The 20105-nt window shown below is 35.9% G+C and overlaps 2 protein-coding genes across 2 annotated transcripts; both read left to right on the top strand.

The window, feature by feature from the left end:
- The first annotated feature begins 353 nt into the window (after positions 1-353).
- pttg1ipb (PTTG1 interacting protein b) lies at positions 354-4115 on the top strand. Its single transcript, XM_079465192.1, has 7 exons — positions 354-737; positions 2147-2199; positions 2426-2534; positions 2738-2840; positions 3053-3118; positions 3358-3404; positions 3524-4115. The coding sequence occupies exons 1-7, from the start codon at positions 647-649 to the stop codon at positions 3565-3567; spliced, it is 513 nt and encodes a 170-aa protein (XP_079321318.1). The 5' UTR covers positions 354-646; the 3' UTR covers positions 3568-4115.
- A 7944-nt stretch (positions 4116-12059) lies between these two features.
- On the top strand, positions 12060-14216 carry sumo3b (small ubiquitin like modifier 3b). The gene is made up of 4 exons (XM_079463777.1): positions 12060-12311; positions 12888-13016; positions 13179-13250; positions 13395-14216. The coding sequence occupies exons 1-4, from the start codon at positions 12291-12293 to the stop codon at positions 13455-13457; spliced, it is 285 nt and encodes a 94-aa protein (XP_079319903.1). The 5' UTR covers positions 12060-12290; the 3' UTR covers positions 13458-14216.
- The last annotated feature ends 5889 nt before the right edge of the window (positions 14217-20105 follow it).

The following is a 20105-nucleotide window of genomic DNA, read 5'->3' as shown; positions in this document are numbered from 1 at the left end:
TAGCAATGTGATCAAATACATACACAATTTTGGTAGACCCTTTAAAATAACAGTTACAATCTCAACAAATGTACACTTTATGTAACAAAGATAGCCACGATGAGTGTGCATAAAAATTATATATATATATATATATATATATATATATATATATATATATATATACATTTTATAGTATAAAATAGTGCATGTATTTCAAATATTTATATTATTAGTTTATAGTTTTATAAACACATAACTTAAATAATTAAATTTAAGGGTTTTTAATCCCGCACTCTTTGGTAAAAAAAACTTTGATTTATAACGTTGTTTTAAAGTCAAAAACTTAAAGCTTCCCGGAAATCTCGTGAAATCTGTGATCCATTGACAATGTCTTCATGTTGTTTCTTACTTACTTCGTTCGTTCGTGAGGTTGATTAAACTTCCTCTTCAAACGGGTTCTGGAACCGACACACCCCGAGTAGGCAAGGTTTGGGTTAACCAAGCCAGAGTTCATGGTTTAGCCAACGTGACCCTGCTTTCTGGAAACCCACCCTGAAACCTGCTTAACAAAAAAGCGGATTTTGAAACTGGGAGGTTCTTGAAGTCCTTCACACAAACACATGACCAGCTGCTGATATTTGCCCAGATCCGCTGCTTTGTCGATATGAGCCACACTCACTCCCTACTGGTGTCTTTATTTATATCTGTCTGCAGTTTTGCTGTAGTTTTGGGTCAGACGACAAGTCCGGTAACAAGTAAGTGAGTTTATTTTTCCTTTCGCCAGTTTGCTGTGTGTTTATACGCGTTAAACAGAAGATCGTGAAACAATGGCGCTGCGTTCATACTCCGTGAGTTCCCTTAATAGGCAACGTTATTGTGGTCACGTACTCCCATAAGATGCTGTCTACTTGGGTTGCTGACTAGTCTTCGGTCACAATCCGTGTTTTTAAAGTTTCTCGATGTCGTCTGTTTTCTCGAAAAATTGTCACAATACGTCAATATAACTGAGCTTTTTGATGGCAGCTCGAGTGAAAGTTACTGCAAAAAACAATGCAGAAACATTAAAAGAGCATTTTATCAACATTCCATGTTATTGCTAAACGTTCCCAAACGTTATTAAAAGATTTGTTTGATTGGTAAAACGTTATTCGTACATTGTTAGTGAAACGTTCAAAAACACTTAGAAATAACGTTTGTAACTTAATGGAAATATATTTTTGCTTTCTGTTGTCGAATTCACTTTACACGAACAATTTTAGCGTTTGTATTGGGCCTATTTAGATAATTAAGCCATCACCATGGCAACTTTGCATTTAAACAAGCTAATAAAATACCGTTTATGTGGTTATTTAATGTTAATGTAGAAGAGACTTGTGATTGCCAAGTTAACATCATGTGATAGTATGTCATGCTGCAGGACAATACAATAGAGTAGGCCTATTACTTTTAAGTTGTTCAGTCATTTTTATTTAACTACTTTATGGCCATATTTTTATTTTCACCCATGCAACTTTATGAAGTAACATGAGTCTAAAGATGAGTCTAAATTAAAAGTATTTTAATTCTAATAGGCAGCATTAAAGGGATACTTCACCCAAAAATTGTGTCATCATGTACCATACAGAGAAAGATATCTGGAAGAATGCTTATAACCAAACAGATTTCCACTCCCATAGTAGAAAAAAAATACTTTATCATTTGTTTTGTTCTGTTGAACATTAAAGAAGGCATTTTGAAGAATGTAGTACAGCAAACAGTTCTGGGGCGCTTTTGACTACAACTGTATTTTTTCGTAGTCAATGGGTGGCAAAATCTGCCTGGTTGTAACTATTCTTCCAAATATCTTTCTCTGTGTTTATCAGAACAAAGAAATTGATACAGATTTGGAACAACTCGAATGTAAGTAAATGATGACAGAATTGTCATTATAGGGTGAAGTATCCCTTTAAACAAAGAAACCTGAATGTGTTCCTTGTAACAATCTTTTGTCATTATCTACGGTATTCTTGAGATTAGACTTTGAACACAACCTTTATAATTGAAAATAATAGGTCAGTTAAACAATAACCAAGTGATGAAAGTGAAGTAAAACTTGTTCCCTTGTTTCTGTAATAGGCTACTATTCCCTGCATAATCCATTCCTAAAGCTTTTTTCTTTTCACAGACTGCACTGTAAAATCTAACACAAGTTGTGATGAATGTCTGAAGATTGTTTCGGTAAGATTGCATGAAATTATTAATTACAAACATTGAACATGTAATGTGTTAAAATCTAGTCCGCATACATTTTATGCACACTGTAGAACTTACAGTAAGAAAATATTATGAAGTGGAGAAATAGTGAAGGAATATATTATTTGTTTTTGACATTGTTCTGTCTACGAGAAGATGTTTGTATTTTTTTTTCATCTGTATTTGTGTGTGTTGTTTATCTCATCATCAGTGTTTGTGGTGCATTTCGAGTCAGAAATGCATAGACTATCCAGTAAAGAACATTCTCCCCCCTCACAGTGTGTGTCCCCTCTCCGATGCAAGATGGGGGATGTGCTGGGGTAAGACTCACAATAACATAGTACATCAAAAAATATTATGTTTAAATAGTTTTATCTAGTGAAGTTGTTTTATAAACGTATATAAAAGTCAGCTTTTTATCTTACATTTATTAAATGTATTTTATTAAAAATAGCTTAAAACCAGTTTAAACCTTGGTGCATTTATTGGACCAAGACAACAAATTTGTGTTTGATTTTCACAGTGAATTTCCAGGCTCTCATCATTAGCATTTCTGTTATCGCGGTGGTGATCATCATCGCCATATTAGTCTGTTGTTTCCGTTGCTGTAAATGTGAAAACATCGGGTAAGCTACAAATCCAAAATCATTGTGTGTTTTTCAGTGTTTGTGAATGCATGTTGATAAAAGAAAAAATGAGGGAAGGGCAATATTACTACATGTTCGTTTTCAGATTGCATTAATCTTAATAAACATTCTAATAACATTAGTTTAAAACAATTTGTTAATAACAAATGCACACAAAGTGATTGAACTAAAAGTTCTTCTTTTATTAAAAGGTCGAGGAGGACTGATGAGCACACGGAGAGACAAACTCAACTGAGAAAGTTCCACCATGAAGAAAGGTATGTTTTTTCGTCAATTGGGAAAGTTAGAGACTACCGCTTTTAATAGCAAATCCACTGTCAGATGTTCAAAACGACTGACTTTTGACGGTTTTGTCTGAAATTTAAGGGTGAAGAAAGTAAATTGTCTGTTCTATCCATATGTGACTGAAATCAGTTGTGTAATATTTTAACGGATGATGTGGAAACGTGGTCTTTATCTAGAGATTGTGATATTTTTATTTTTTTTTTTATTGCAGAAAAGCTGAGATGAGGCATAGACATGATGAAATCCGACTGAAATATGGTAAAATTCACCCTTCAACTGGAATAGATGTAGTAACTTTTTTTAATTATCCGGATTTAATCAAACAAATTCTGAAATAGTTATACAGTAGACATTTGACTCTGCCTACTCTGTTTCAGGATTGACAAAGGATAATCAATACTCCAGATTTGAAAACAACTAAGCAATGCATACAGTCAATGCTTACATGACTCCTGCTGTATAAATCAGATTGCCTGCTATTCCATGCACTCCTTTTTTTCTTTGACTTTGAAACTTACTCATTATGCTGGTTTCCAAATCAGTTGTGCACACAAACACACATTGTTTTCATTTTCTTTACCTGGAGATTAAATTTATCTTCCGATGCACAATTTACGGTGACAACTGCTTTCAGTTTACTTTGATCCAGCCTCATTTGTTAGGTTGGGTAACAATATATTAAATGTATATCTTTTACTCTGATTTGATTTGCTAGGACCTGTATGAATAAATTCACCAGCTGTTTGACAGGCCACTAGGTTTTATATATCTGCTACAGTTTACTTTCTGCTACAGAGCAATTTTATCCACACAAAATGACCTTCATTGATCAGTTTTTGTTAGTTTGTTGTTTAGTAATATAATTGTCTGTGTTTTGTGTTTGAATCTTATTGTGACCAAAGGTTTAAAATTTTAATACAATTGTAATGAAATGACAACCTAACAGGAATAAAGAAAACATGAAAACTTTTTCTACATCTGTTTACCGCAAAATATATAACTACTGTCAAATAATACGAATGCAGCTGTGAAGTCACAATATAGTATATTATACATATGCCTAATACTTACATATTTATAACTTTATTCTAAAAAACGTGCAATGCTTTGGAGACATGAAGGGGTTTCTTTTTTATCGTGGAGAGGATAATGACATCATCCACCACCTTTTTCTTATAAAGACGTCCAGGATTGTTTTTTTAGTTGAGCTGAGCTCACCAGTGTGTAGTTTTTTTCTCAGAATGTACCCAAATAGCTCAGTCCATCTGGCTTAAGTCTATTTGACTTCTAGATTTACATCTGCTATACATAGTTTGCTAATATGCAATACATCTCAGAGACGTCTGTAATGCGTCTGCTGGAGATCTGGAAAAAATATGCTGTGTAAAAACATTTGCTAAACAAATTAGAAAGAGCAGTTTCCAAATGCTAATACCACTTGTAGAATTAACTTCAGAACTTTAACATGATTAATTTATGAAGACATTTCTATATTTGAATAAACTCTAAATAAAGATGTGCACTTTAAGCCAGTATCCATTATATAATACTTATTTGAATACATTTTGGAACACAACTACAATAACAAAAAAATTGCTTCTGTCCAAATATTTATGGACTAACTGTAGATTGACGGTATGAGATTAAATGAGATTACGGTACCTACAAGGCAGCGCTCCAAACTTTTCCCTCAGTCAAAATGATGCCTAGGAAATATTACATTTATAAGATCGAGATTGCCTGTTAGATACTCAGAAATTATGTCTCATGTTTAACCCTCACACATCACAGTATCTGATATGTCTATATCGTCATAGCCTACATAACAGTCAGACAGAATCTGTATGCAGCAGGCTGGATGAACAAACAACAGGTAAAACAAGTTGAACAAACAACAGGTAAAACAAGATAAATCAAATACAATGTTCTTTTATTGGTGTTTAAAGTGTACATCTCAAATCATTTACAGTATCACTGTGCTGTGAGACCCCTTAGATCCTCTCAAAGTCTCTTGTTAAAAGTTACAAAGTCTCGATTAAAATCTAAGGGAGACTGCGCCTTTGCAGTGGCTGCACAGCATCTCTGGAACAGCCTTTCAACCATTAGTAGCTATGCGGGCGTATTTATTTATTGTTTTATTTTATAATTGTAATTTTGGGTCTGTAAAGCACTTTGACCAAAGTGTGTTGTTTTTAAATGTGTTTTTAAAACAAATAAAATTATTGATTGATTGATTGCAATCAAAAGTAAAACGAGTCAGTTTTTTCATTTACAAGGCAATGAAGCTGAAACAGCAATCAAAAGTAGGACCATTTATAATGTAAATTTTTTAACGGGAAGATGTTTCTTGATCTTGGTTCAAATAGATTAGATTAGATTAGATTCAACTTTATTGTCATTACACATATACAAGTACAGTGTAACGAAATGTAGTTTAGGTCTAACCAGAAGTGCAGTTAGCAAGTACATACAGTTAGAATAAATACAGAATACAATAGTGAGAATATAATACAGTGGGCATGGACTATAAAAATATTTTGCAGTAGGTGTGTTCTATGAAAATATGACAGTAGGTATATACTATGAACAATATATACAGATGACTATATACTATGAACATTAATGTACAGGTGGATATGAACAGATAATAATTTAGACTAAAATAGTGCTAGTGACTTGGGTATGCATAAATTATTGACATTGGCTATTAAAGTTGCGGTGCAGTATATGAGTTAATGCAGTTAATAGGTTGCAGTCCAGAAGATGAGTTAATGCAGTTAATAAGGTTACAGAGCAGTAGATTAGTTAATGCAGTTACTGAAGTTACAGTGCAATTGATGAGTAGATGCAGTTAATAGAGTTACAGTGCAGTTGATTAGTTAATGCAGTTATTGAAGTTATAGTGCAATTGATGAGTAGATGCAGTTAATAGAGTTACCGTGCAGTTGGTTAGTTAATGCAGTTATTGAAGTTACAGTGCAGTAAATGACTAGATGCAGTTAATAGAATTACAGTGCAGTAGATAGGTTAATGCAGTTATGGAAGTGGTCCATTAGTGCAAATGAGCATTCAGTTAAATATTCCTGGTGTGCAAGTGAACAGTATAGAGTGCAAATGATGCTGTGTGTGTAAACAGTCCGGTAGAGCAGATACATGAAGTACTGGTGTGTACAGTTCAGTAATGCCTACAGCCCTGTAGTGCAATGTAAACAATGTTATAGCAGCATTGGAGTTCAAGGTAAGAGAGGTAGTGGAATCAGTGGGGGGCAGAGTTCAATAATGAAACAGCTCTGGGAAAAAAGCTGTTTCTTAGTCTGCTGGTTCTTGTCCGGAGGCACCGGAAGCGCCTACCGGAAGGCAGGAGAGTAAACAGTCTATGAGCGGGGTGAGAGGAGTCCTTGAGAATGCTGCGAGCTCGACGCAGACAGCGTTTCTTCTGGATGTCCTCAATGGCAGAAAGTGTAGTCCCTGTGATGCGCTGGGCTGTTTTCACCACCCGCTGCAGTGCCTTGCGCTCAGCAACAGAACAGTTCCCGTACCAGACTGTGACACAGTTGGTCAGGATGCTCTCTATCGTGCAGCGATAGAAGTTCACCAGGACAGTTGGTTCTTCTTCAGTGTCCTCAGAAAGAAGAGACGCTGGTGAGCCTTCTTGACCAGGCATGAGTTGTTGGTGGTCCAGATGGGCACAATGGAGGTGGATTTAAAACATGCTGGAACCACTGCTTGGGCGAGGGACAGGTTGAAGATGTCCGTGAAGACCCCAGCGAGCTGCTCTGGACATGCCCGAAGTACGCGACCAGGGATGCCGTCTGGGCCAGCAGCCTTGCGCGCGTTGATCCGACTTAGTGCATTGTGAACATCAGTGGAGTTAAGTGTGATGATTGGGTGGTCAGCAGAGGGTGTGAGCTTGGTAGCTGTTTCCTTGTTCTCTTACAAGTCATGCATTAGGCTATAAAAACGTTGACAACACAAAATGTCTTTAAATGTTGAATGCAGAGAGAATGCAGAGGCAACAGAGTAACAAAAAATCAAATCTTTAGTAGAAACTGAATTAAATTCGGTTTAGTCATGTTTTATATTAATGATTCAGTAGGAACCCAGATAGCACAATCCATCTGGCTTACGTCTATTTGACGTCTGCATTTACAGCTGCAATACATAGTTTGCTCATACGTCTCGGAGATCTGAACGTCTACGTCTGCTAAAGGTCTGGAGATCTGGAAACATCTGTTGCGTAAAAACATCTGCTAAACATCTTAGAAAGAGCTGTTGTTCATCCATTCTAAATCATAAACATCACATCTTCTAGATGTATATATGATGTCTGACAGCAGACATCTCCGAGATGTATTGCAGATGAGCAAACTATGTATTTCAGATGTCTTGCAGATGTAAATGCAGACGTCCTAGACGTAAGCCAGATGTGTGTGTGCTATCAGGGACATAACAAAAATAACAATGATGAATGACAGTTTGTCCTGTTTGTCACAGGAGACAGGGACAGAATATGTATTATTTGTAAGTGCTTGTAAGAGATTTATTTTCACACATTAAAAACTATGCAGCAAAAGTATTCTGAACCCATGGCCCTGGTTTAGAAAGTAAGTGGATCAACAATGAATCAGTTCTAGTTATTCTGGTTTTGACGTGCAGCCTGCAGGATTTATTCAACAGATGTTTTTAATGTGGCATTCTAATGATCAAAAAGCTGTTTACTTCTGGTTTAGTACTGAGTTTCACAGATTCTGATTAAAAGAAAACATCTTGAGTTAGCTTTTTGCTCACTGGAGTCTAATAAAAAGCTAACACGCCTCGTATAAATAGACTACATTCAGTATATGGACAGTCGATATAAACGTCACAACTACAAAGCCTTTGACCATGTTTTCAAACTTTATTAAAAATGTGTTTCCTGGTAATTACTACGTCAATGAATCCATACATTTTTTTTAGAGATTTGTGCCGATGTTGCATTATTTTTAAGATGTATATGCGCAAGAAGTCCCCACCAAAGCATGTAGTTGCTTTTAACAACTTGTTAGCAACCGTTGTTTAAAACCCTTTAACTGTCACTGTTCCCTATATGGAACACCTGAGTTTGCTTCAATATTGTGCATGGAATTTCTAGTCGAATCATGACAAACTATATATTATTGGAAAGGTCTAAGACTCTAGAATACAATTCTTTGTTTGTTTTTTCAAATAATCTATTTAGAAAGAGTAATTGTTTCTTTTTTACGAAGAGTGTACTTAGATTTGTTAATGTCCTTTCACTTGTCACTGTTCCGTATACGGAACACCCACGTTTGCGTCCATATTTTTGTGATAATTCTGATCTAATTATGACAAACTATATATCGTCGGAAAGGTCTGAGACTCTACAATACATATTTTATGATTTGTTTATTAAAATAAAGTATGAAATGAAATTGATGCATAAAGGGCAACAGTGTGTATCAAAAATAAATACATTCCGCGGAACACCTACATTTACATCAATACTGTGCATGTAAATTCTTATCTTATCATTACAAACTTTATATTGTTGGCAGAGCTAAATAAACTAGAATACATATTTGATCAGTGTTTAGAAGAACAATCTATTTAGGAAGATAAATTGATACATAAATGATAATTGATTCATAAATTAGTGTGCATCAAAAGCATATTATACAAAAATGTTCATACAAATTTATTGTTTTTATGTTGTTTCTGTGCTTTTGTAGTTTTTAATTGTGTCTGGTATGTGGAAGAGTAAAAAAAGCATCTCAATGTCCTTTGTGGTCAAATATTAGTTCAAGTGTTAAAACCAATGGAAGTCTATGGGCCCCCTTAAGGATTTAGGTGGTATGGCGGCTAGAAAACTTTACAGACCCCTCAAAATTTTCTGTATCATGACCAAACTTGATACAACACTTGTTGACCCTTGGGACTTTGACCTTTCCAAAAAAAAATCTGATTTGTAATATTTTTTATTGTCTTTTTTTATTATCTTTTCTAACCTAAACCTTTTATCTATTTATTTTTATAATAAACATAAAAAAATCCCTTTCCAACATTTTTTTTTGGTGTGATTATTTTTTGAGGACTAATCTTCTAATTGTCTTCTTTCAAACGAGACCAACCGTAGGTCTTTATTCCAAAGATTTCATGAGTTACAGCCATTTTAGTTCCAACAGTGCGTTTTCATGTGTATGCTCAAAAAGGGCCCTGACGTGGAACAGGTTAAAAGACACAATAAAGCTTTAAAAAAATCACAAGCGGGTTATAACTGGTGAGTTTTACTTCAAATCTTGAAAACATTAACAACAGACCTTATTTCAGGCAATTTACCAAAAAACTATTTTAAAAACCAATAGACTTTGCGGCGATGGAACCAAGTCCTAAAATGCAAACTTGCTTTTGGGGTTTGCATACAAAAATACGTCATCTCTAAGGTACTCTTTAACTAAATGTTTGCAGTGAGACCCCTCAAGCAAGCTGTGCCTATCACATAAAATATACTGTTTTCTCTTTTAACATTTAATGGCTTTCCTGTGGCATAAAAATATTTGATAAAAAAATAAGATACTCACAGGAGGCACTTACTGTGTGCAACATTATAAGTATATATTTAAGAAAGTTTAAGATCGAAATGTCAAAGGATTACGTATGTATAAAAATAAGAGCATGTATGTTTATTTACTAAATTATAGCTACCTGTAGCCTATCCATTTTTATATTATATTATATTTGTTATTTATTTGCGTTTATATGTCACAATGACAAATGTATATTTTTTATATTCTATTTCACATTCTATATTTTGTCTATATTATGTGTATATATCACAGTACATATTACATTAGCAAAAATATTTTGAACTATGGATGACTTTGCAGGATCAAATCAGGACTCCAAAAAGGTGGCTACTACTTTCCCTCACACATGCACTTCTATTAGACCCCAATAGTGGTGCTTGTTATCCAAACAGTTCTTTTTTCAGGATAACACAATCGGACTCTAAAGGTTTGATAAAAGCAGACCAAAAGGTGAGAAGAAAGAGAATGGAGAGTTTGTGATTTCAAATTCCAACTCTCACCAACAGCCCATAACCCCCTTATTCTTGATTCTAATCCTCTGTTAGTCACACTCTATCAGTCACATCACTATTTATCATGTTAAAACTTACTAGCATTATGCAAAACCAGTTACAACACCGTCAAGTAGCCCAAACACTGCAGATACAATAGTGGAATTCTAAAATTAAAACAAAGCTGTGGAGGAAAATTATGTTATAGGTCACTAATGCTACTAATACAAAACACAGACATTGACACTTCTAACAATTGTTAAAAAAGAAAGAAAAAAACATAGATTACAGAAATAAGCAGAAGGAGAAAAGTAAGATTCGAAGCCCTGAAATTCACAGCCTGAGCATGAGACAGATGAGGCCTAATGGTTAGAGCGTTGGGCTTGTGATCAGAAGGTTGCTGGTTCTAATCTCAGTGCCAGCAGGTCATGACTGAAGTGCCCTTGAGCAAGGCACCTTACCCCTCATTGCTCTGCAGTAATGTGCCACTGTAAAAAAATAAATAAAAAAAACTACTTGTAATCTGGCAAATGAAGAAATGTGATCTCAAACTGGATCCAAACAAGGCATTACACTTCCCTCTTACTCACTCAGGAGAACAAAAACATCACAGCTGTCCTTTTACAGCATATCTGACACACACACAATCATACACACATTCAATAGTACATTCACTGAACCTCTCTAGGCTGGATTTACAGTTCAGCAAGGAAATGTCAAGTTAATCAGCTTCCTGTGAGAAATAATTCAGAACAATCATTTCAGCAAACAACAACAAGTTTTTGTTCTAGTTTTCTAGGTTCAATGATACTATTGCCAAACATGTATAATACTGTATGTAAATATAAAGTACAAAATTCAGTGGAACAGATTACGGAATGTGTAAATAACTTTAGATGCTCATTCGTTGAAATTAATAAACATTAAATACATTTACCTGTGTCTTTTATTGAGTTGTACTTTAGACTGGAAAGATATGCTTTTTGTTCTCTAATAATTCTGTGTTTGGGACAAAATCTCCCTGTTCTGTTTTTGAAACATGCAAATTGATCTTGAATGAATAAATACTTTTTAACTCAAAAGTTCAACATTGACAAATATTCTAACTGTGTTCTAGATTTTTGTGTTAATATTATTTGTGAGAGATATTTCAGTCAAAATATGGTTTAAATTATGTCAATGACAAATGAGTCCAATTGTATCGAATAAATATATATAAATGTTTGGATGAAAGACACAGACAATCCCCGATGCTCAAAAAGTCAACACCAAACATTTAAAAGTAATGTGTAGCCTATGTAAACTTTTGGACTGAATAGCTAGCTTTAAATGATATTAACGTTTTCATTTAGTAATGGCATCCAAAAGCTAGTTTCCCCTTAAAAGAAAATAACAATTGACACAAATTATCCTTTTCAGAGGTTTACATCGTCTTTCTTCAGTAACAGAATTTTTGTGTCTCTTGGCCAGTCGCGACATTTGCAGGTTCCTTATTATTCCCCTCAAAACTGATAACGTGGTAACCCGAATGCTGCAAATAATTTTGACAAATTTAATATAAATGTATTTTAATAACATATATGGCATTATATTTACCAATTATTAAACCAAATAATAATCACCAAGGCGATTTTCTCATTATTTAGATTTTTTGGCACCCTCAGAATCCATATTTTCAAGTAATCTCTGTATAGTTTATTTATTCCGATGAAGTAAAAATCTAAATTTAGAAAGAGCAACCCTTAATAATGGTTTTGTTGTCCGTCACGTATGTGTGATTAAAATGTAAAATGTACATAATATGTATGGTTAAAAGGCTTTGGGCTTTTTCACCAAACAGAACGCAAGGGTTAATCACGTGGTTCCACACTGACCAATCAAACGAGCAAGCTGCTTTGCGTCTTCCGCTTGGAATCACGTGGTTTTACCCGGGCCAATCAAATAGACGAATATCGTTTGCGCGTTCTTGGTGAGCGCGGGGAGGACAGAAGCAGATTACAGCGCAGCGGAGAAACGCTCGTGTTATATTTATATCCACGTTACCAGGAGAATCTTATATTTTAAAAGAAATGTCAGACGAAAAGCCTAAGGTAAATGCATGACTCTGTTTCAGTGTCAAACAGTACGATGGATAATGTTTTATGATGTGATGATTTAGACGTGCTGGATCCTGCACTAATATGTGGCCAGGAGAAACAAAGCAGATTTTGCGCATTTGCCGCATGTGGCCATGTGCACTGAACTCCGCCATCCACCCAGACAGATGAAAATTAACTGCATCTGCATTTCGTAACTCTTTAGATAGCATCATATTGTTTGTATTTTTATCCAGAAACAAGATGCTTATTTTCGCTTTCTTTGTTTGCGGATAGTTGCCTCAACTTTGCGCCAAATGGAGTTGTGTTGAATGCGTCACGGTGTTTAAAGTGTCGCAGTTCAAGTTAACGTTATACATGTTACTTTGACTACAATCTGATTGTTCTGATTTTTTTTCCAAAACGTGCTATTTACGGTCACAGAAGAGTCAAACATGTGTACAGGGTCTGCAACTGATGCTGTACCCTTACAATTCTCACCTGATCGGTTTCCTTACTGCAAGGACAATTGAATGCTGTTCACAATGTCGTTGTCGATCTGCTTTAACACAACTGTGCATTTTATTTCAGGAAGGTGTGAAGACTGAAAATGATCATATCAACTTAAAAGTTGCAGGGCAAGATGGCTCTGTGGTCCAGTTTAAAATCAAAAGGCACACACCCCTCAATAAACTGATGAAGGCATACTGCGAAAGACAGGTAAGACTTTGAATTAAGTTACGGTGTGTGTGATTTGTCAATGATGTTAGAACTGAAAGGATATTTTTTCTTTCGTTATAAAGGGAGGGTTCACACAAAAAATAAGATTTCTCTGCCCTAATGTTACAAATTCATTAATTTTGTGGAATGTACTCTATCCAGGGTTTGTCTATGAGGCAGATAAGATTCAGGTTTGATGGCCAGCCAATCAACGAGACTGATACACCTTCACAGGTTTGTCTTTATTTTTGTTGTTTATTTAGCATGTCTTTCTTACACTGAACACAACAGTGAACATCTTTATGTCCCAATACATAAAATGCTTGTGCAAGCTGACCCTCAAAAATCAAATATAACTTTTGCTTTTTTTACTTTTAGCTGGAAATGGAAGATGAAGACACTATTGATGTATTCCAACAGCAGACAGGAGGAATCTGTTAAAGATTGTGCTCATGTGGATAAGGCTTGTTCTCTTCATGTCAGCGCCACTGTAGTTCAGGGATGAAATTTAAAAGGTTTTGGAAAGTTATTTAATTTAGTTTTTTCTTTCTCTATTAAGTAATCCAAGGACCCCCAGTGTTTTTCCCTGAACTAAATTGGAAATGACAGTTTCTTTTAATTTTATTTTGATGTTTATTGTATGCCTGTTTTATATTTTTTTTGTATTATGTACGTCTGCTCCTCCCCATCTATTTTTATACCAGGAGGAAAGTTTTGAGAAAGAGGGGATGTTCGTGACTACTTTGTTTCTGCAAATTTTCAAGCACAGCTTGAATTCTTTTAATAGACAATTTCTCAGCGTTGTGTTAGTCATGCACCTCAGGTTTGATGAAGCTATATTGTGGATCTTGTCCTGTGGATATTTTTAATTATACATTTCCGAACTAAATCTAAGACTTATTTGCTTCAAATCATAAATCTCAGAACATTATATATAAATGTAAGCGTTCCCATTTATTTTATCGATGAGATTTAAGTTTTGGCAAAACTGCCAATCTCATTTAACTGTTCAGTTTTACAGAGTATTAAACACCCTTGTGGTGTCATCTTGATGCAGGTCAACACATGCCAAACCAGACTGTACATCATGTGTTGGTATTGGGGAATGTAGAACATACTCTTCTCCCCCTCACAATCTTTCTGATTTGTACATTGTTTGCCCTTTACTACTGTATATAATAAATGTAGTTTGATACTCTGTGGGTATCTCTTCATTTTTTATGGTGTCAGATAAATATAAAAACATTGCCACTAGATGGAGCAGCTATGTTGTGGAAACGTTTTTCATGCTGCATGACACCAGTTTAAACAACAATATAACTTTGCATTGCACTGGTATCAGACAGAACACGACCAGTAATATCTTCAAGTTAAACATCTTAAGAAAAATTGATAATTCATATATCGTTGCTGTCCTGGAACATTGAATGTCCAAATTTGCTGTTTTAGGAAATGGTTCACAAAAGCCAGTGACACATAAAGGGTGACTAATAATAGCAATTAATGTAAAACATAAAAATGACAATGAAAAAATGGTGATACAAGGTTTCAGAAGGACAGCATCAATATGCAATGGTGTAAACTAGAGCGCAAATGGATAAAATTGCAATTAGAAGTCTTTAAAATGGCGTGGAAAGAGAGTGCAAACTGTTATAAAAAGGCACTAAAAGCAGCAAAGGCTGAGCACCTCCATAACTTCATGGAACCGACAAAAACAATCCAAGGTTTTTATTTAGCACAGTTGCTAAATTAAGAAATAAACAGACATCAACTGATCTGGCTATTCCGCCGCACCTCGGTAGCAATGAATTCATGATATTTTTTTACAGAGAAAATCAGTTTGTGACAAAATAGTGAAAACTCAACCTCCAAGTCTGTCCTATGAATTGGTACCAACCATTGCTCCAAAAGAAAGGCTACAGCGTTTTTCACCTATAAAACAGGAAGATTGAATTAAACTTATTGCAACATCTAAACCTACAACTTGCTAATTAGACCCCATACCAACTAAATTATTAAAAGAGTTACTATCTGTTGCAATTGAGCCCATTAATAACATTATCAACTCGTCAATTAATCTATGCCATGTCCCAGGACCCTTTAAGATGGCCGTCATTAAGCCTCTAATCAAGAAAGCAAATTTAGATCCAAATGAACTAAGAAACTAAAGACCGATTTCAAATCTCCCATACCTGTCTAAAATACTAGAAAAAGTAGTGTGCACTCAGTTGTGCTCTTTCTTACAAAATAACGACATATACGAAACATTTCAGTCAGGCTTTAGACCGCATCATAGCACTGAAACTGCGCTCGTTAAAATTACAAACGACCTGCTTATAGCATCAGATAAAGGTAACATCTCACTCCTGGTCCTGCTTGACCTTAGTGCTGCGTTTGATTCTGTAGACAATAACATACTTCTAGATCGCTTACACAATTATACCTGTATTGAGGGACAGGCAGTACAATGGTTCAGATCTTACTTGTCAGACAGACATCAATTTGTCCATTTAAATGGGGAATCATCAAATCTAATGCAGGGATCGGGTTCTGGGACCCGTGCTGTTCTCCATATACATGCTGCCCCTCGGAAACAGCTGGTGCATGTTTATTGATATCACATTGGCAACTCAAGAAAAATATACCCTCCCCACGCTTGAATAAACTGGTCTTGTCATGGGATCAGACAGAAGAGTATTTATATCAAGCGTTTAACTTGAAGCACTCAGTAATCCCCTCTAAATACGTATGAATTACCTTCTGACCTGCCTGTACATGTAAAGAGTAACTGAAGGTACAAAGGGACATTTACCATCCCAACGAAAGATTTCATATAGGGGGAGCGTGGGCTAAGATTTTTTACTTATGTGGTCCCTTAGATGAAAGAAAATGAGGATTAAGTGCAATAAAAGTATTTAATCTAATTTCAGGATGTTTCCTATCAATCTAAATAATACGAACACATCTATGACATATGGTTTTAAAAATATGGCTTTTTATAAAAAAAATGCTCCTGTTGCTCAGTTTGCCCCATGATAGAGGTAAATTGTTCTGAGTCAGTTGAACTATATGGAGATATACTGAGCATGCAACTGAATTAAAAAATGTACCTTCTAAAAAAGCAATTCAATCATTATTTTCTCTTACTAGTTCTAATGGTTATTTTTTTAAAGCTAAAACAAAAAATAACCAAATAAACTTACACTTCAATATCTTTCATTTGCAATATCTTTCGGTTTGCATTTCTGAAATTACCTTGTTATATCAGTTGTTACCTTCCAAAAACAGACTAAACAGAGAGTTTGCTGAGGCTGCCTTCGGCAAGCAGGAACATTGCTCGTAGACTCTTTGGGTCGAGGCTCACTGCCGCCAGAGAGCTGCTGGTGGGCCCACCCATTTTCCGAGGTAGCGGCGACGACCGGAGCTGCCGTCCTCTGCTGTTGCCTCATTCCCCAATCCTTTTCGTTGCGGAGAGCCCCCACCTACCTACACTTCCTATCACTACTGAATAGATACTCTCTTTGTTATGAACCAACATATCTGGGTCATATCCAGTCAGCCCCTAATATCAGGTGTTTTCGGCGGTTCACAGAAAGGGCAAATGGGTTATTGTAGCCCTAACTGAGCCATATGTTTGTTTTAATCCAGACAACCACTCGTCGTAGGCATTTTCTGTGATTCATGTGGCCATTCTGAATGTGAATTTAATGTGAACAGAGAGCGAATGTATTCGTATTTATTTTGACATGTGGCTGGAGATGCCCTAGCAGTAGCCGCTTGAGCCCACGTTTGCTATAAATTGGGTGTGTTTGCCGTTGCTCTGTGTACCACTTGTGGGACAGCTAGATAAAGAGCTGCCCTTTAGCCGCTGTCTTGCTATGCTTCAACAGTTTCGCACATACAAGCTTACCCCTTTGCATAAGGTGTCTACCTTGTACAAGCGGTCGCGTTGTGTTCCTAATGCTTGTCGGACAGTTGTCCCTGTCTTCTTTATGTGCAGGGTTTCATTGATGCCCTTATCATGTGTGCCATTTTTGCACTGGTCGAGTGCCGTTTGCTTGATTTTGAGCTCTCTTACTGTGCTGTCGATTGGCCCATTAGTGAGATGTGCCAAAGAGCCGCAAGTGCAGCTTATTGCTGTGGGGAGCATAAAGCATTTTTGTTCTCACGTGTGTAAACATATGGTCACAGTCACTCTTGACTCAGTCTTGGTAAGAGCTCATCTGTGAGGGTTCACGTGGGCGGCTAATGTCTGCTTGCGACGGATGAGAAGGCGCACTGCGTTTATTCTCGTAGGATATATAGCATTTTCTGTACAGTGCCAATGCATGTAAGGCCATTAGTGTTTGCATTTTATTTTACAGTACGTGTATCTATAGTGTACTCAAAGTGTACTTGCCTAAGAAGGTATAAGGTAACTACATGGTATAAATTTAGGTTTGGTGTAGGTTCAGGGTAAGTACATAGTTATTACCCAGTTATGATATTTGCTGTAATATTACACAGTACATTTTTAATATATTACACAGTATGTACATGGAGACTGTAAAATAAGTTCTATGCCATAAGTGATTTAAGTTTAATAGTTAATTTTATACATCTTTAAAAATGTGAAATTTAAGTTAACTTAATTGTCGACATTGGCTCAATATAACCCACAGCATTTGGCTCACTTTGCTCCATAGCTGCCACTTTGGAAAAAATAGCTTTATTACAAATTCAGGCTACTATTTAGCCACATTTTTTCCAGGGTTTAAATGTTGGTAAATTACCAACATAAATATTTTTAGAAAGCTTGCAAAGTCAATTAATGCTGTCTAATTCTCCCATGTGCTTCACATTTTCACATTCTGGCAGAAATAATGGTTATTCCAAAATGTATGGTCAAATGCAACAAAAGGGTTCAGTCACAGAGACACAGTAGGAGGATCAACTTACCCACTGGCTCATTTTACCCCAATCTCACTCTAAGCTTTGAATTGTGAAGTGCCTCAGATTATAATATTTCTTAATCAGAATGTTTCATTGTTTTACATCCTCATGTTGTCAGGTTTAACATTTAGGATATTTCACTTAAATTGTTGTTGTTAATCTCGCTCCTGATCTACAAGGTGACTTATGATGTTAATGATGGATACAATTTTACATCCCTTGACCTGTATCTAAGGCAAAATAAACAACCTGTCATTATCGAGTTTATATCTATTTACATATTCTTCTGCTAGGTTGTTTTCAGCATTCGCACTGAGGCTTCTGACAAAGGCCATGTGATAAACTGCAGAAGATAAAAGTTGTCTTCAATGGCTGCAGGTGAAGGGCTTCAAACCTCTTACAGCCCACATCAAGGCCTAATAGGATACAGACTCACATTAAAGGGCTGGAAACCGTGTTGGAAAATGCCATGGTAGTCTTCATCCACTCATCTGAATGATGGTGTTATTTGATATGTGCAGGTGTTTGTTACACTTACAAAGATTAAAATGATACATGCTGGCCTTGTGCATGATGTCAATGCATGTTTAAAGAGCACTTCTGATGCTTATGTCTTTGTTTTAATTGCATATATATCACTATTTATAAATTGTTTAGTCATTTTACTCATGTTACTCATTTTACTCATGTTGGGTCTGATAATATTATGCGCTTACCAGCAGCTTCCCCCAGTCTCAAGTACTGTAAATTGGAGAGTAAATACTTGGTCTGATCTCACAGGGGAATGTTGCTTGCCATGAGCTGATGAGCGGTTTGTTCGTCTGATTAAAGGCTCTCGACCTCTCTGATGTTTCGCGTGTGTCAGTCAACCAACAATCTGAACTGCGACGTATGTAAACACACTGACTGCTTACTCCAGCTTTGTGTTTATGCATTTAGCAAGCGCTTTGTGAAAACATTGGCAGTGTCTGCTGTACTTTGTTCTTAGCATGTTTCTAAATAATAGAATTACAGTCTCTTTAAACAAATTTTAACTTTTAAAAGTGGTTAAAACACATTTAAAAATGATGTATCAAAGATTTATTACATTTGTCTAGCTCAATTTTTAGAGCATTGCATTGGCAGCTGTGAATTTTATATTATTTAACAGCATATACGTATATAAATAAAACATTTATGGCTTAAATGCATTGTAAGTTTAATGCAACTTTATCAATTTAATTGATCAGGTTTACACATTTTTAAACATTTTACAGACCACTCCCATTTTGCCTTTGACTACCATAGTATGAAAAATTACAAAGGAATCAAAAGTGCCCCAGAACGGTTTGCTTTCAAACGTTCTTCAAGTACTGTTGCTGTTGAAATCCAGTGGCCCTACTATGGCTATACTCCAACAGCTCATTTATCAGCCTTGGGATTATCATTCATCCCTCATGCCCCTCATATTCTGCCCAAAACACCCTAGGGCTTGATGGAGCATCACATAGCTCCCGCCTGTTATCTGCTACTGTAATTATTTTTCTGGCCTACCGTTCACCATGCATGCATGGAGGCATGGGATCAGGGAAACGGCAAGCCTGATAAAGTGTTTCCTGAGTGGAGTGCATTATCTGGCCTGCTGGCTCCGACACAGAGAGTTAGAGGAGTTATCAGATGGCCCCAATCTGCATCTCAGCCTCTCTCTCAGTAAGGCTGGCAGAGTCATGGCACTATGGTGACAGATAGCATCTGTGGCATATAGATGGCATGATCGTGTGCAAGCTTTGATTCTTTTTGACGTGGGTCAAGATTGAACCACTTTTTGATCTTTCCCTTGCACTTGCCCTGGCACAGTGTGAGAAAACGGGTATTCTATGTTTAGGTTACAAGAATGGATGGTTTGATTCAGTTCTTTAGTTTAAGTGAACCCTGTAGCAAACAATTCATATTTTGTATGTGACTTCTCAAAGATGAATAAGTCCATTCATTTTACAACCTTGTGTATAAATGTGTATACAGCTTGAGAACTGTAATCTCATTCACATGAAGCATTTTAACGATCCTGGACATAAAAACTTCTTTGAGGAATACAGTATATTTTCTTATTTGATACAGTAAAAATAAGTTTGTTTTTAATCAGAACGCTCTGGGCCGCATTGCTTACAGTATCTGGTC

This window comes from Barbatula barbatula (genome assembly GCF_947034865.1).
Source record: "Barbatula barbatula genome assembly, chromosome: 9".
NCBI classification, from domain to species: domain Eukaryota; kingdom Metazoa; phylum Chordata; class Actinopteri; order Cypriniformes; family Nemacheilidae; genus Barbatula; species Barbatula barbatula.
The sequence above is the reverse complement of the archived record's forward strand: the minus strand, read 5'-3'. Positions and strand labels throughout refer to the sequence as shown.